At 37.6% G+C, this 17,400-nt stretch overlaps 1 protein-coding gene across 1 annotated transcript in view; it reads left to right on the top strand.

The window, feature by feature from the left end:
- FREM1 (FRAS1 related extracellular matrix 1) overlaps positions 1 to 3,443 on the top strand; it is a 155,990-nt gene extending 152,547 nt beyond the window's left edge. Inside the window, exon 36 of the mRNA XM_027105887.1 lies at positions 569 to 3,443. Within this exon, the coding sequence (XP_026961688.1) occupies positions 569 to 768 (200 nt within the window). The 3' untranslated portion in view covers positions 769 to 3,443. The remainder of the gene's footprint in view (positions 1 to 568) is intronic.
- The last annotated feature ends 13,957 nt before the right edge of the window (positions 3,444 to 17,400 follow it).

The raw sequence follows: 17,400 nt of genomic DNA, 5'->3' as shown, positions 1-17,400 counted from the left end.
TAGAGAGACAAGTTGAGAAAAGCTGCTTTTTATTAGAACTGTAGCAGATTGAAAAAACCTTAAGCTCCAGACTAAAAATAATACTTAGTAAGCTACTTTCAAATATAAAAACCGAGACATTTAAATCGTGAGGAAGAAGAATAGACAAGAGTGTGATAGGAGTTCTGCCTGTAGGATACTATGAATAATAATTGCTATTTATTAAACACATATATGTCATGAGCTTTATATGAGTTATCTGTTTTAATCCTCAAAACAGTCTTGGATATATTTAGATATACACTTCTGAGTTGAGAAAACTAAAACTCAGAGAACTCAGAGAGGTTAAATAACCTGCCCAAAGATGCTCAACTAGCAAGTGGTGGAGCTAGGATTTGGATTCCAATCTGCCTGACCCCAAAGCCTTGTGTTCTCACTTGTGTCTCATAGGATTCCCAGGTCCTAGTCCTTGTTTTAGAACCTAGGCCTACATTTGTATGTGATTACTTAACTTCGAATAACAGGTTGATATGCTGTCCAATTGTAAATGTAATAAAATCCTATGACGCACTTCTTTGGTTCACATTAGGTTTGAATGACCAAGTGCATGCTGGCCACTGGGAGTGGATCGGCGGTGAACCTGTGACCTTCACCAACTGGAGGAGAGGGCCTCCTCAACGTTCAAAGCCTGGCAAGAACTGTGTTTTGGTTCAAAGACAAGGAAAATGGCAAACAAAGGACTGTAAGAAGGGCAGATCTCACAATTATATGTGCTCCAGGAAACTCTAAATGTAACTGGCCCTACAGGTGCCCACTTGGGATTTCTTACCTATTTATTTCCAGGATTTGTGCACATGGCTCAATAGAAAACAGGGTGTCATGACTGACGGGTACATTTTTTTTTTTTTTAATCATAGTGTTTGAAGGATTCTGTCTAGTAAAGAAGAAACACAGTTAAATAGTTCCGGGAAGATTGATAAATGAATGTTACTTATAGGAAGAGATAAAATTTTTGCATCTCAATACCTTCCAAAATAAAACCCCAAGTATTATATGGCACAAGATTTGATTATTCCGGAGACCTCACTCCCTATTTCAGCCAATACGATTTTCATGGTCCTTGGATGGTTTTGGTCCCAATACCTCAAATGAGTCCATTCTGAAATCTATATTGCAGGTGCTTCTACTACTTCAATCTGAGGGAAGCTCACCCTGCCAGTTCATTAAATCAAGGTTGAACTGCAAAGGGTTGCTTTGTCCCTTTGGAGCCCTTTCACATGTGAAAGCTGAGAGGCTGTGGATAAAAAGGAGAATTCTCTGTGGTGAAAAAGGAAGGCTTTAGATGGAAGAATCTGGCAGATGGAAACTCATCTGCAAAGCTCTAGTTCAGGTAAGAATTCAGGGGCTACCTGTCCTTCAGAGGTCTACCCATCACTACTCACAAGACAGATCTCCTTTTCTAATAAGAATGGTGCACCATTCCAAAGTAAATGATTGGGTTTCCCCAGCTTTACAGGGTCATGAGAAATTTGAAGTAACATGAGCCTTTCTCTTCATTCACGTTTATAGTACTGACAGGCATTTCTCAAGGACATTTGGAATAAAAAGCATATATGAATGATGATTAACATATGGGAGAAAAATATGACTTTCTCAAAAGTGTCCCAATGAACTGTGCTGATGAACAAAGAAAAGTAATGCTGAAAACAGAGCTCTTGAAAGCCTATCTCCTCAGAAAGGATTTTGATACAATTTTGAGCCCTTAAATATTTAATATTTGTAGAAATGCCATGTTAACCTGATTCCCTAATGAAAAGGTACCTTATTAATTTATAATGGCTGCTGAGGGAAACATTTTGTAGCAGTGATGCATGTTGCAGCCTTGCAAGGACTCCCTTCTGAAATCAAGGTTTAATTACAGGAAATTAAAAATTAATTTCTAAACCATTTACTCAAAATTTTCCTCTTTTCATAATCCCTGAAAAATACGGTTATGCCACATGTGACTTGCTGTAGGAGCACCAGGGTCACTTCAGAATCAAAATGGAGTTATTAAGTGGACCAAAGTTTTGGTGCAGGTTTTATTATAAAAATACCCTGAGAGAAACTAAAAGTGACTGAAGAAATTCAGTCCCGTTTCTGGTTATAAAACATGACAGGCTTATTTTATTTGTGCTCATTTATCAAGATTTTGGTTAATAGAAATATTTACAAAAAGAGGTTGGAATGAGATTTAGACATTCTACATCTTATTAAATTCCAACATCTTTGTGGAGTCGGGAGGCTCCTTACCTTAGATATCACAAGTAAGCTCTGGACTGCTGTGATACACAGGTCTTCTGTATGACACAAGTAGTTTCTGGTGTTTAACCAAAAGAAGTAAAACCCATTCTCTGTATCAGTTCAAATCCCTTCTGATCCACTGGCTTCTGCAATGTGGAAAGATGGGATGCCGAAGAAAGAAATGAAGAGCTGTTTACCTAAAGGGCTATATCCTAGGAGGGAAAGTAAAAGTTCAAGGAATGAGGAATATACTAGAACTATAGAACTATATTAACTATTTAAAACTGGAAATCCAGAACCATGGCAACTATGTAGAACCTGATCAGCATGGTAGATTTTATTTTACATTCCTGCCATGACAATGATATTTAAATGTAATTGCAAATGTTAGCACAAAGAGAGACTGCTTTGATTTTTATAGCAACTAGAAATACTAGAAGAATATTTAAAATATTCTTGATCATGAAAACATTAATTCAGGCAAGTGTAGGTGCTGGGCAGTATTCATCATGACCTTCATCTCCTTCTCATGATTGGGCTTTGACTGATGGGGAAATAGAAGTAAATGATGGTCATGGGTCTTTCCACCTTGATTGGTTACTGTCATCCTTTAGGTTCTGGTGGGAGTGGGAAGGAAGGAAATGGAGTGATGGTAGAATGGCAATGGGAGGTTATACGAAAGGAGAAGAAAGGGAAGAGTGGAGGAAGAGATGAGGGTTGATTTGTAGCTGAGAAAGAGAGCATCAGAAAGAAGGACCTGAATGCCACCCAACTCTTCTCCCCAGACTTGAATACCGACTCAGGAAAAGTCCCAGTTAATCCAAGGGCATTAACTCAGCTCAATAGTGTGTAGCTTTTTAGAATCTTGTACCGTTGGTCTTCAACAAAAACATACATATATATATAGTATATATTTGCTAAGCATAAACTTAAAAAACATATGACAATCACTTCATCTCCTTCCAAGGAGTGGTAAAAATGAAGTAGGTGACATTTACTTACATTTTTGTTTGTGTTTATTTTTAAGACAGCCAAAAAGAATATGCACATATTTTCATTAACACTATGGTTCTGTGTAATTTAAATCATAAGCTGGTGCTGATTAATTTCTGTGACAAAGCAGCTTATTAAATATACTGTATCTAGAGTTGTATACAAATTAATAAAACAAACTTATTTCTGGTTCTGAATCACTGTCCCTTTAGTGTTTAACATTTTTTATTTATTCTACCCATTGCAAGAAGAAACGGAGAAGAAAAGTCAACATGTATGTTTCATCCTTACTGTTTGGATCAGCCTTTCATTATACAGATTCCATCCATCCATCCATCCACCATCCATTCAACAAATATTGAATATGAAGTGCCAACCCTGTACCTGATAGTGTTCTGGATACTGGAGACGTGGAGTGAATGAGATAGGAAGGTAAAAGTATAAAGGCATAGTGCAAATATGCAAATTTCTAATAGTTCTTTTTAAGCATGGAGCTCTTTTTCTTAATCAGGGAGGAAGTCATTGATTACATTATCCCTTTTCAGAACTGGAGGGAAAGCCACACTGACACAAACAGCTCAGGCTGTCTTTTGTTTTATTTCTCAACTGATTAAGAAGCTGGTGTTAACTTCCTGAATATATAATCTGGTCAAAGTGTTATTGATAGCAGCTGTCTCAGATTTTCTGTCTCCAGATCAAGTTAGGAACTAAAGTTTTCAAATCTAGGTAATTAATTTTGTAACAATTATTTTTTTCCAAGAAGACAAGCAGTGTGTGTCTGTGTGTCTTTGAGATTCCTGGAGTAACAGGAATGAAAATGAGAGACCTTTGATGTCATCTCATCTAATATCCCTTTTGTATAGCAGAGGAGACTGAAGTCCTCAGATGTTAAAGTAGGAAGAGATCAGCACTAAAGCTACAGTCTTCCAAATCGTAGGCTGGATCTCTTCTAATTATCCCATGTGTTTATTACCACTCTGAGCAAATGGTTTTATTATGTTCAAGTAAGATATCTTTCAATGATGATTATGATGAAGTTAACCATATACTTTGAAAACATTATTGTAAGTGAAAGAAGATGGACACAAGGCTGCATACTGAGTGATTCTGCTTATATGAATTGTCCACATTAGTAGATTAGTGGTTGCCAGACGGTTGTTAGAAGGGGAAATTGGAACTAACTGCTTATAGGTACAGGGTTCCTTTTTGAGGGAATGGAAATGTTCTGGAATTAGATAGTGGTGATGGTTGCACAACCATCACTGAAGTGCACACTTTAAAATAGTAAAGCTTGCACAGAGCCCTCAGCCACGCTGAGGTCTAGGCCACTGCACAGCTGGGCTGTATCCAAAGGGCCACCACTGCGTGAGCCTTGCATCTAGAGATGCCCTTGCTGCCCTCAGAGCCACCCGCAGCTCACAGTGACTGCAGGAACTGCTGTCACCACCACATATTTGTCACTTTCAAAGAATTACAGTACTGTACAGTAGGCCTCTCTCTTGGAATTGGAGAAACCACATTATCAGCCCATTATCATAGTAGGTGGACCTTCAAGATGGCAGAGAACTAAGACGTGGAGATCATCTTCCTCACCACAAATACATCAAAAATACATCTACATGTGGAACAACTCCTACAGAACACCTACTGAATGCTGACAGAAGACTTCAGACTTCCCAAAAGACGTGTGGCTGACAGGGTCTTGGTGCTCTGGCCTGGTGTCCCTCTGAGGTGGGAGAGCTGAACTCAGGATGTTGGACCACCAGAGACCTCCCGGCCCCACATAATATCAAACAGCGAAAGCTCTCCCAAAGATCTCCGTCTCAACACTAAGACCCAGCTCCACTCAACAGCCAGCAAGCTCCAGTGCTGGATGCCCCATGCCAAACAACTAGCAAGACAGGAACACAACACCACACATTAGCAGAGAGGCTGCCTAAAGTCATAATAAGTTCACAGATACCTCAAAACACACCATCGGACGTGGCCCTGCCCACCACAAAAACAAGATCCAGCCCCACCCACCAGAACACAGGCACCAGTCCCCTCTACCAGGAAGCCTACACAACTACTGAACCCACTGGAAGCAGACACCAAAAACAACGGAAACTACGAACCTGCAGCCTGCGAAATGGAGATCCCAAACACAGTTAAGCAAAATGAGAAGACAGAGAAACACACCGCAGGTGAAGGAGCAAGGTAAAAACCCACCAGACCAAACAAATGAAGAGGAAATAGGCAGTCTACTTGAAAAAGAATTCAGAGTAATGATGGTGAAGATGGTCCAAAATCTTGGCAATAGAATGGAGAAAATACAAGAAACATTTAATGAGGACCTAGAAGAACGAAAGAGCAAACAAACAATGATGAACAACACAATAAATGAAGTTAAAAATTCTCTAGAAGGAATCAATAGCAGAATAACTGAGGCAGAAGAACGGATAAGTGACCTGCCAGATAAAATAGTGGAAATAACTACTGCAGAGCAGAATAAAGGAAAAACAATGAAAAGAATTGAGGGCACTCTCATAGACCTCTGGGACAACATTAAATGCACCAACATTCGAATTATAGGGGTCCCAGAAGAAGAAGAGAAAAAAAAAGGGTCTGAGAAAATATTTGAACAGATTATAGTTGAAGACTTCCCTAATATGGGAAAGAAAATAGTCAAGTCCAGGAAGCTCAGAGAGTCCCATACAGGATAAATCCAAGGAGAAATATGCCAAGACACATATTAATCAAACTATCAAAAATTAAATACAAAGGAAAAATATTAAAAGCAGCAAGGGAAAAGTAACAAATAACATACAAGGGAATCCCCATAAGGTTAACAGCTGATCTTTCAGCAGAAATTCTGCAAGCCAGAAGGGAGTGACAGGACATATTTAAAGTGATGAAAGGGAAAAACCTACAACCAATATTACTCTACCCAGCAAGGATCTCATTCAGATTCAACAGAGAAATGAAAACCTTTACGGACAAGCAAAAGCTAAGAGAATTCAGCACCACCAAACCAGCTTTACAGCAAATGGTAAAGGAACTTCTCTAGACAGGAAACACAAGAGAAGGAAAAGACCCACAATAACAAACCCACAACAATTAAGAAAATGACAATAGGAACATACATATCGATAAATACCTTAAATGTAAATGGATTAAATGCTCCAACCAAAAGGCATAGATTAGCTGAATGGATACAAAAACAAGATCCACATATATGCTGTCTACAAGGTACCCATTTCAGACCTAGGGACACAGAAAGACTGAAAGTGAGGGGGTGGAAAAGGATATCCCATGCAAATGGAAATCAAAAGAAAGCTGGAGTGGCAATTCTCATATCAGACAAAATAGACTTTAAAATAAAGACTCTTACAAAACACGAAGAAGGACACTACATAATGTCAAGGGATCAATCCAAGAAGAAGATATAACAATTGTAAATATTTATGCACCCAACATAGGAGCACCTCAATACATAAGGCAAATGCTAACAGCCATAAAAGGGGAAATCGACACTAACAAAATCATAGTAGGGGACTTTAACACCCCACTTTACCAATGGACAGATTATCCAAAATGAAAACAAATAAGGAAACACAAGCTTTAAATGATACATTAAACAAGGTGGACTTAATTGATATTTATAGGACATTCCATCCAAAAACAACAGAATACACTTTCTTCTCAAGTGCTCATGGAACATTCTCCAGGATAGATCATTTCTTGGGTCACACATCAAGCCTTGGTACATTTAAGAAAATTGAAATGCTATCAGCAGTTCTAAGAGGGAAGTTTATAGCAATACAATCCTACCTCAAGAAACAAGAAACATCTCAAATAAACTAACCTTACACTTAGGGCAATTGGAGAAAGAAGAGCAAAAAAACCCCAAAGTTAGCAGAAGGAAAGAAATCATAAAGATCAGATCAGAAATAAATGAAAAAGAAATGAAGGAAACAATAGCAAATTTCAGTAAAATTAAAAGTTGGTTCGTTGAGAAGATAAGCAAAATTGATAAACCACTAGCCAGACTCATCAAGGAAAAAAAGGGAAGAGACTCAAATCAACAGAATTAGAAATGAAAAAGGAGAAGTGACAACTGACACTGCAGAAGTACAAAGAATCATGAGGGATTACTACAAGCAACTATATGCCAATAAAATGGACAACCTGGAAGAAATGGACAAATTCTTAGAAAAGCACAACCTTCCAAGACTGAACCTGGAAGAAATGGACAAATTCTTAGAAAAGCACAACCTTCCAAGACTGAACCAGGAAGAAATAGAAAATATGAACAGACCAATCACAAGCACTGAAATTGAAACTGTGATTAAAAATCTTCCAACAAACAAAAGCCCAGGACCAGATGGCTTCACAGGCAAATTCTATCAAACATTTAGAGAAGAGCTAACACCTATTCTTCTCAAACTCTTCCAAAATATAGCAGAAGGAGGAACACTCCCAAACTCATTCTCTGAGGTCACCATGTTGCTGATACCAAAACCAGACAAAGATGTCACAAAAAAAGAAAACTACACACCAATATCACTGATGAACATAGATGCAAAAATCCTCAACAAAATACTAGCAAACAGAATCCAGCAGCACATTAAAAAGATCATACACCATGATCAAGTGGGGTTTATCACAGGAATGCAAGGATTCTTCAATATATGCAAATCAATCAATGTGATACACCGTATTAACAAATTGAAGGATAAAAACCATATGATCATCTCAATAGATGCAGCAAAAGCTTTTAACAAAATTCAACACCCATTTATGATAAAAAATTATCCGGAAAGTAGGCATAGAGGGAACTTACCTCAACATAATAAAGGCCATATATGACAAACCCACAGCCAGCATCATTCTCAATGGTGAGAAACTGAAACCATTTCTTCTAAAATCAGGAACAAGTCCAGGATGCCCACTCTCACCTCTGTTTTTCAACACAGTTTTGGAAGTTTTAGCCACAGCAATCAGAGAAGAAAAAGAAATAAAAGGAATCCAAATCAGAAAAGAAGTAAAGCTGTCACTTTGCAGATGACATGATACTATACATAGAGAATCCTAAAGATGCTACCAGAAAACTACTAGAGCTAATCAATGAATTTGGTAAAGTTGCAGGATACAAAATTAATGCACAGAAATCTCTTGCATTCCTATAAACTAATGATGAAAAATCTGAAAGGGAAATTAAGGAAACACTCCCCTTTACCACTGCAACAAAAAGAATAAAATACCTAGGAATAAACCTACTTAAGGAGAAAAAAGCCCTGAATGCAGAAAACTGTAAGACACTGGTGAAAGAAATGAAAGATGATACCAACAGTTGGAGAGATATACCATGTTCTTAGATTGGAAGAAACAGCATTGTGAAAATGACTATAACCCAAAGCAGTCTACAGATTCAATGCATTCTCTTTCAAACTACCAGTGGCATTTTTCACAGAACTAGAGCAAAAAATTTCACTATTGGTATGTAAATACAAAAGACCCTGAATAGCCAAAGCAATATTGAGAAAGAAAAACTGAGCTGGAGGAATCAGGCTTCCTGACTTCAGGCTATACTACAAACCTACCCTAATCAAGACAGTATGGTACTGGCACAAAAACAGAAATATAGATCAATGGAACAGGATAGAAAGCCCAGAGATAAACCCATGCACATATGGTCACCTTATCTTTGATAAAGGAGGCAAGAATATACAATGGAGAGAAGACAGCCTCTTCAATAAGTGGTGCTGGGAAAACTGGACAGGTACATGTAACAGAATGAAATTAGAACACTCCCTAACACAAAAATAAGCTCAAAATGGATTAAAGACCTAAATGTAAGGTCAGACACTATAAAACTCTTAGAGGAAAACATAGAAGGGTCACTCTTTGACATAAATCACAGCAAGATCCTTTTTGACCCACCTCCTGGAGAAATAGAAATAAAAACAAAAATAAACAAATGGGACCTAATGAAACTTCAAAGCTTTTGCATAGCAAAAGAAACCACAAGCAAGACGAAAAGACAACCCTCAGAATGGGAGAAAATATTTGCAAATGAAGCAACTGACAAAGGATTAATCTCCAAAATTTACAAGCAGCTCATGCAGCTCAATATCAAAAAACAAACAACCCAATCCAAAAATAGGTAGAAGATTTAAATAGACATTTCTCCAAAGAAGATATACAGATGGCTAACAAACACATGAAAGAATGTTCAACATAACTAATCATTAGAGAAATGCAGATCAACACTACAATGAGGTATCACCTCACACCAGTCAGGATGGCCATCATCCAAAAATCTACAAACAATAAATGGTAGAGAGGGTGTGGAGAAAAGGGAACCCTCTTGCACTGTTGGTGGGAATGTAATTTGATACAACCACTATGGAGAACAGTATGGAGGTTCCTTAAAAAATTAAAAATAGGGCCTCCCTGGTGACGCAGTGGTTGAGAGTCCGCCTGCCCATGCAGGGGACACGGGTTCGTACCCCAGTCCGGGAAGATCTCACATGCCACGGAGCGGCTGTGCCCGTGAGCCATGGCCGCTGAGCCTGCGCATCCAGAGCCTGTGCTCCGCAACGGGAGAGGCCACAACAGTGAGAGGCCCGCGTACCACAAAAAAACAAACAAACAAAAAAACTAAAAATAGAACTCCCATACGACCCTGCAATCCCACTACTAGGCATATACCCTGAGAAAACCATAATTCAATAAGAGACATGTACCACAATGTTCATTGCAGCACTATTTACAATAGCCAGGACATGGAAGCAACCTTAGTGTCCATCAATAGATGAATGGGTAAAGAAGATGTGGCACATATATACAATGGAATATTACTCAGCCATAAAAGGAAACGAAATTGAGTTATTTGTAGTGAGGTAAATGGACCTAGAGTCTGTCATACAGAGTGAAGCAAGTCAGAAAGATTAAAACAAATACCGTATGCTAACACATATATATGGAATCTAAAAAAAAAAAAAAAAAGGTTCTGACGAACCTAGCAGCAGGACAGGAATAAAGACGCAGATGCAGAGAATGGACTTGAGGACACGGTGAGGGGGAAGGGTAAGCTGGGATGAAGTGAGGGAGTGGCACTGATATATATACACTACCAAATGTAAAATAAATAGCTAGTGGGAAGCAGCTGCATCACACAGGGGGATCCGCTCAGTGCTTTTTGACTACCTAGAGGGGTGGGAGAGGGAAGGTGGGAGGGAGACACAAGAGGGAGGGAATATCGGGATATATGTATACATATAGGTGATTCACTTTGTTATACAACAGAAAGTAACACACCATTGTAAAGCAGTTATACTCCAATAAAGATGTTTAAAAAACGGTAAGTTGTATGTTATAGGAAATATTTCTGAAAAAACGCTAGTAAAAATCACCACATAAAAATGTATTTTAGAGAGCTATAAGTGTGTTGATGTATTAGCTGTGTGTTTACGTAATTCATCCAAGATACTTTTTCCAGTCTTTGCCCCAAGTCTCTCTCAGGTTTTTTATTTGTTAATACAGTTGGTTAAGGGAAAGAAAATACTGATTCGACATATTTTAAAATTTAAGGTACTGCTTTATTGATCTTCCTCCTCTTTCCCGCTATTAATCATGGGACAACAGTTACTGATGGCGGAGTGTGTCTGTAATATCCAGAATGCCATGATTTTCTTAAAATTTATTTTATAAGTCTTCAGTAAGGATTGCGCAGGAAATGAATAGACTATCCCCATAACTTACACATATAACTGTTCATTTTGAACAGTTTTTATGGGTCTTATATTCTGCTAGGCAATAAAGTTTAGTTTATCCTAAGACAGAAAGGAACAAAAATCAACCAACACTTCCATTAAAGGCCTTATGGTAACCTGCAATACTTTTTCCAAGCAATGAAGTATGAGTTCACCTTTCACTTCTATCCCCATCTGTATTATTGCTTCCTACAGGTAATCACTGCCAAGTTATCCTACAGAAGAAAAATGGAAAACAATACACTGTCCTAAAACTAGTCAAAAAGGAAGCTGCAGTGGCTATGTTATCAGAAAATTTTAGAGCAAAGAGTATTTACCAAGGATAAATAAGGTTAGCTTATAATTTAAAGGAGCCAGTACATCAACAAAACATAATAATCCTAAATAGTCATGCAGCTAATAACAAAATTAAAAATAGAGATGTAAGGAGACCTAGACAAATCTCTAATTATAGTCGGTAATGTTAATACCCCTCTCTCGATGATTGATAGAACAAGTAGGCAGAAAATCAGTAAGGATAGAGAAGTATGGATACTGTTAACAAATTAACCTAGCAGATATTTATAGAACACTCTACCCACAGACAGCAGCATATACATTGTTTGCAAGTGCACATGGAACATTTACCAGGGCAGACCATATTCTGGGACATAAAATGGGTCTCGATATACAAAATATGTTCACTAGCCACAATGGAATTAAATTAGAATTCAGTAACAGAAATATCTCTGGAAAATCCGTAAGTGTCTGGAAGCTACATTATAGATTTCTTTAATGCTGGATTAAAGAAGAAGTCAAAGGGGAGCTTAAAAATTATGGTGAACTGAATTAAAATGGAAACACATCAACGATTGTAGGATACCATGCAGTACTTACAGGGAATTTTATAGCACTAAATGCCTATATTAGAAAAGAAGAAAGGTATTACCCTCAGCTTCCACTTTAAGAAAATAGAAAAAGAAGAAAACATAAATAAGGAAATGAAAAATACCAGATCAGAAGCTAATGAAATAGCAAAACAGGAAATCAATAGGGAAAATCAGTGAAACCGAAGCTGATTTTCTGAGAATATCAATGAAATTGGTAAATCTCTAACCAGACTGATCAGGAAAAGATGAGAAGAGGACACATATTGCTAATATCAGGAATGATAAGTGACATCAGGTGACAGCACTACATATTCTATAGCTACTAAAAGAAAAATAAGGGACTGTCATAAACAACTTGTATCAATAGACAGCTTAAATGGTCAAATTCCTTGAAAGAGACAAACGACCAAAGCTCAATCAAGAAAAAATAGGTAACTTGAAAAAAGCCTAGAACTCTTACAAAAGTTGAATTTGTAGTTTCTCACAAAGAAATTTCCAGGCTCAGATAGCTTCACTATTGAATTCTGCAAATATTTAAGGAAGAAATAGTACCAAATCTTTATAAAACTCAGAAAATCACAGAGGAATGAATACTTTCTAACTCATTCTGAGGCCAGTATTACTCTGACAGCAAACCATACAAAAGTATTGTAAGAAAAGAAAACTTCAGACCAACATCCCTCATGAATATAGATGGAAAAATTCTAAAAAATTTTTACCAATTAAAATCAACAATACATACAAAAGGATAATACATCTTGACCAAGACACTTAAGAAAATGACAAGCTACAGACTAGGAGAAAATACTTACTATGCATATATCTGATAAAGGACTTGTATCCAAACCATATTTTTTAAAAACTCCAATATAGAGAATATAAGACTATATTATATTTCTCTAGTAACCAGTGATGTTGAGCATCTTTTCATGTGCCTCTTGGCCATCTGTATGTCTTCCTTGGTGAAATGTCTATTTAGATCTTCCGCCCATTTTTTAATTGGATTGTTTGGTTTGTGTTATATTGAGCTCCTTGAGCTGTTTGTATATTTTGGAGATTAATCCTTTGTCGTTTCATTTGCAAACATTTTCTCCCATTCTGAGGGTTGTCTTTTTGTCTTGTTTATGGTTTCATTTGCTGGGCATATGGCTGATTCACTTTGCTGTACAACAGAAACTAACACAGTATTGTGAAGCAATTATACTCCAATAAAGATCTATTTTTTAAAAAAGACTATTATATTATTAAGAAATCAATAATAATTTTTTAAATGGGCAGAAGATTTGAACAGATACTTCACCAAAGAAGATATATGGATGGCAAATAAATACATGAAAATATGTTCTCCTATTGTTCAGTCATTAAGGAATTATAAACTAAAGCCACAATGAGGTAGTATTACACTCCTACTAGAATAGCTAAAATTAAAAAGGCCGACTGTACTAAGTGATGGTGAGGATGTGAAGGAACTGGAGCTCTCATACACTGCTGGTGGAAATATAAAACAGCCCCACCACTTTGGAAAACAATTTGGTGGTTTAAAAGTTAAACTGTGTATGAACCAACCATTCCACTCCTACGAATTTATACAAGAGAAGAAAATACATATCTCCGTTCAAAGACTTGTACATAAATGTTCATAGCAACTTTATTTGTAACAGCCGAAACTGTCAACAGCCAATTGTCTATTATCATATGAATGGATAAATAAATTATAGCATATCCCTGCAATGAAATACTATTCAGGAATAAAAAGAAATGAGACATTGCTACAACATGGACGATTGTTAAAATACTTATGCTGAGTGAAAGAAGCCTGACAAAAAAGAATATACAGTGTATATGTACTCCATTTATAGAAAATTCTGGAATGTGCAAACTAATCTATGTTGACAAAAAGCAAATCAGGTGTTATCTGGGAATAAATGAGGAGGACAGGAAATGGCAGAGGAAGGGATTGCCAAGGGACAGAAGGAAGGTTTTAGGAGTGATGGTTATGTTCACTATTTTGATTGTAGTGATAGTTTCACAGATATGCACGTGTATACATATATGCACATGTATGTCTAAATCTATCCAACTGTACCCTTTAAGTACATTTTGGTTTTTGTTTATCATTTATCCTTCAATAAAGCAGTATAAAGAAAGAGAAACAACGAAATAATCTCTACAACACAGTGGAAATTTTTCAAAACAAAATGAAAGCTATATGCATGAGGATATCTTTATTTCAGGGCAATAAAAAATTGGAGCAAAGTTACATGATTTAAATGTCCAATGACAGAAGAATGCTTAATGGAATATTGCCTCCATTAAAATAATAATTCTATCCCATAATGTTAAAGTAGCAGAATTTAAAATAATATATGCACAAGTTTAATAGCTATATTGCAATAGGCAAACTGACCACAGAGAAAAGCATAAGGTAGGTTTAGATCTCAATCCCACCACTGACTAGCTATGTATCCTAAACTTAGGTTTCTTATCTAGAAAGTGGGAGTAATAATAGCTTCCTAAAAAATTGTGAGAATTAAATGTGAAACTATGAAGAATATGCCTAGGACAGAGTAGGCATTCAATGAAAGGTAACTTTGTAAGAGTTGAAGAGCTATGAAGTGTGAGTGTGTGTGTGTGTGTGTGTGTGTGTAATGCACAGTACTTGGAAGAGGGTGACAACTTCAAGCAGTGTTGTCCTTACCAGTAAGCAGGGAAGGAGGAGCTGGGGAGTAAGACAGTTGGGGTTTTAAAGTTGCATTTTCCGGTAAGAACTTTCCCATGTATTAGGATATTTTGTTGAATATAGAAATGTTTCCATTTGTTGGAAAAATCCAGAATTTTCTTTCTTTTTAAAACCTCAATATGCCTTGCTTTCAGGCATGATCTATGATACACAAATCTCATTATAAAGAGAGACAAGTTAGGGGATAGTTTTTCCCCTGACAGAAAGGATTGTTTGTTTTGCTAAAGGATTGTTTGTTGCTAAGGACTTGGATGATAGTTGTTTTCTAAGAATGGCTCTGCAGTGAGGCCATATTTTCAAAATTCCCTTTTACATACAAAAGTAACACACTTGCTGCATATATTGAGTGTTCATCAGGCCTCCAAATGAATATGTAAATGGTGCTAGATGGAGAAAAATGTGGTTTGGGGTGTACAAGAGTCAGGGAGGATTCAGACTAGAAGCTGAAGGACAGAGAAAGCCAGCTGAGACTGGCTCCCAGTAAATCACCTTCTTGCCTACAGATTTCCCACCCAGCAGAATCCTTAGGTCATTTTGGTGACTAGCTGCGAATAACAGGCTTCTAAGAGTTTCAGATTTGAATCAAGAGTCACATTTGAACTTTTGCACATGTGACTAAGGTGTGCCCAATTTTATAGCAAACTTGGACCCAGGGTCAGGTACACAATAGAAGGCAAGCCTTACCGGAAGTTTCTGCTTTGCTTTTGCATTTTATTGTCACGATTTTTCACGGTTTGTCTTATACCACCTTGTTACTTAATTCCCACACCTTGGAGGGAAAAATGTGTAATATTTTAATATTTATATTACAGATACTTAACATTATGTTTCTGCATAGGTGTTGCCAAGAGAGCAAAGCCAACCTTTATTTATAGAGGGTAGAAAATATAAATCTGTCTAAAATCTTTTGTGAAATAAAGGTCTTAATATTTCCAGAGTTGATTTTGGTGCCTACTCTTGGAGAGGCTTAGAGAAGCGTTGTGAATACAATGTACCATTGTTTTAGGTTTCCTATCCACGACTTGCTTTTTTCCCCAACTTCCCTCTCTTTTGGCAACTTCTCCTCGCATTCTGTCCCACATTTGGCCCCGAGACAGTTGAAAGCTTTGCAAGTTGATTTTCCATTCCCATCTGAATTTTAGCTTAGCCGTGGAACTGTTTTCCATGTGTTTTTAATCATTTGTCCATGTGTTATGAGCTTATAGGGACAATATGTTTCCCCCAATCTGCCTGCATTGTATAAGCAGAAACTGGCAAGGTGGCCAGTGGGGGAACAGTTTTCAGAAGTTGCCCCCTACATTCATTTCTGTTGGTGATACACCATCCCCATCTTCCAACTGGAGGGAAACAATTTACAAGCTGCATAAAGTTAACTAACACAGAGTCCACTGGCCTGAGTTGGCTTTTTTCAAAGTATAATTATCTTTCGGAAGAGATTTGCCTGGGAACCGTGGCTGGTATGACAAAGTTCAAAGACCTACTCTGAGACTGTGGCCAAGCTGGGAAATAAAGTTTTATTCTGAGTCTTCCGAGGCTCAGTGGAAATTTGATTTTAAAATAGGGTCTAAACACAGAGAATTAAGGATAAGTTCTCCAGGACAAAGAGATACCTCTTAGAAAGTAAAGCACAACAAGGACCCATGTCAGAAGTTGCTGTCCAAAATTTTTACTGGATTTGGTATGTTAAAGCAAACATTCATTACAAAAAAAAAAAAGCAAACTTTCATTAACCTAAGTGTAGAGCAAGGAGCCAGGAACAGGAAAGAAACAAAAATACATTAAGCAAAATCCCTGTTCTCGAAGTCTGTGTCAGACTGCTGTCAATGCAGTCTCCAGCAAACACAGACCTTGCCTCCAAGGAGCCTTCTCCCCGGGTTGGGAAGACACACATGCAGCCAAATTAAATCAATGCTGAGGAATTGCTAACTGGCAGAGTAAAGAAGGGACTTGGCTTCCGGAGCCCCAAATAAATCCTGGTGTTATGGGAGAGGTGACTCCCTGTACATCCTCTACTCCCCAGAAAGCTGGCTGGATGGCAGATCTGCTCTTGGAGGTTAAAATTGCAGGTTTCTCGTAGCTCTTTTGCCTACTCTGACCTCCCTTTCTTTCTCCATTTTATTTAGGACCAAATTCATGAGAAGTGAGTTTCATTTTGCAGAGAGTTCCAATAGCTACACGGAGGCATGGGTGATCCTGGGAAGAAAGATTTAAAGGAGGGCTGCAGCAAAAAGCTAGACTTCGGTGGGTTGATATGTCAGTGGACGTCAGAAAGTAGAGTTTGGGTTTGGACAATTCTTTCCAAAGTTTGCCTGGGAAGGCAGAAGACAATACGGAAGAAAAGAACCTGGAAACCTTTATGAAATCAAAGAGACATTTTTAAAACTTGAAAACAAGCACACACTATATAAATGCTAGTAAGAGGCAGCCAGTGGAGTGAAGGGAGTTTGATGATATGGGATGAGACTATTAATAAAGTAGGTTGGAAAGGGTGGATTTCAAGAGCAGAGTGGAAAGGAGGAATGAATTGTTGTGGTTTGATGATAAAGTCAAAGGAAACGCTCCCATCTGATGGCTTCTATCCTTCTCTGTGGAAGAAGGGGTGAGTTCATTTGCTGAAAACGTTGAAAGAAGCAGAGCAGTCAAAAGTTTGAGATTATCAGAGAAGATTTTTAAATAATCTACCTGGAAAATGAAGAGAGAGTTGACTAGAGTCATACAAAAGCCTGCTGGGCAGAATTGAGGGTTCAGTTAAGATGGGAGATCATTTATATGGAAT

The sequence above is a fragment of the Aethalodelphis obliquidens genome, unplaced genomic scaffold (assembly GCF_003676395.1).
Source record: "Aethalodelphis obliquidens isolate GAN/ISIS:26980383/991018 unplaced genomic scaffold, ASM367639v1 scaffold7, whole genome shotgun sequence".
NCBI lineage: Eukaryota > Metazoa > Chordata > Mammalia > Artiodactyla > Delphinidae > Aethalodelphis > Aethalodelphis obliquidens.
The sequence above is the reverse complement of the archived record's forward strand: the minus strand, read 5'-3'. Positions and strand labels throughout refer to the sequence as shown.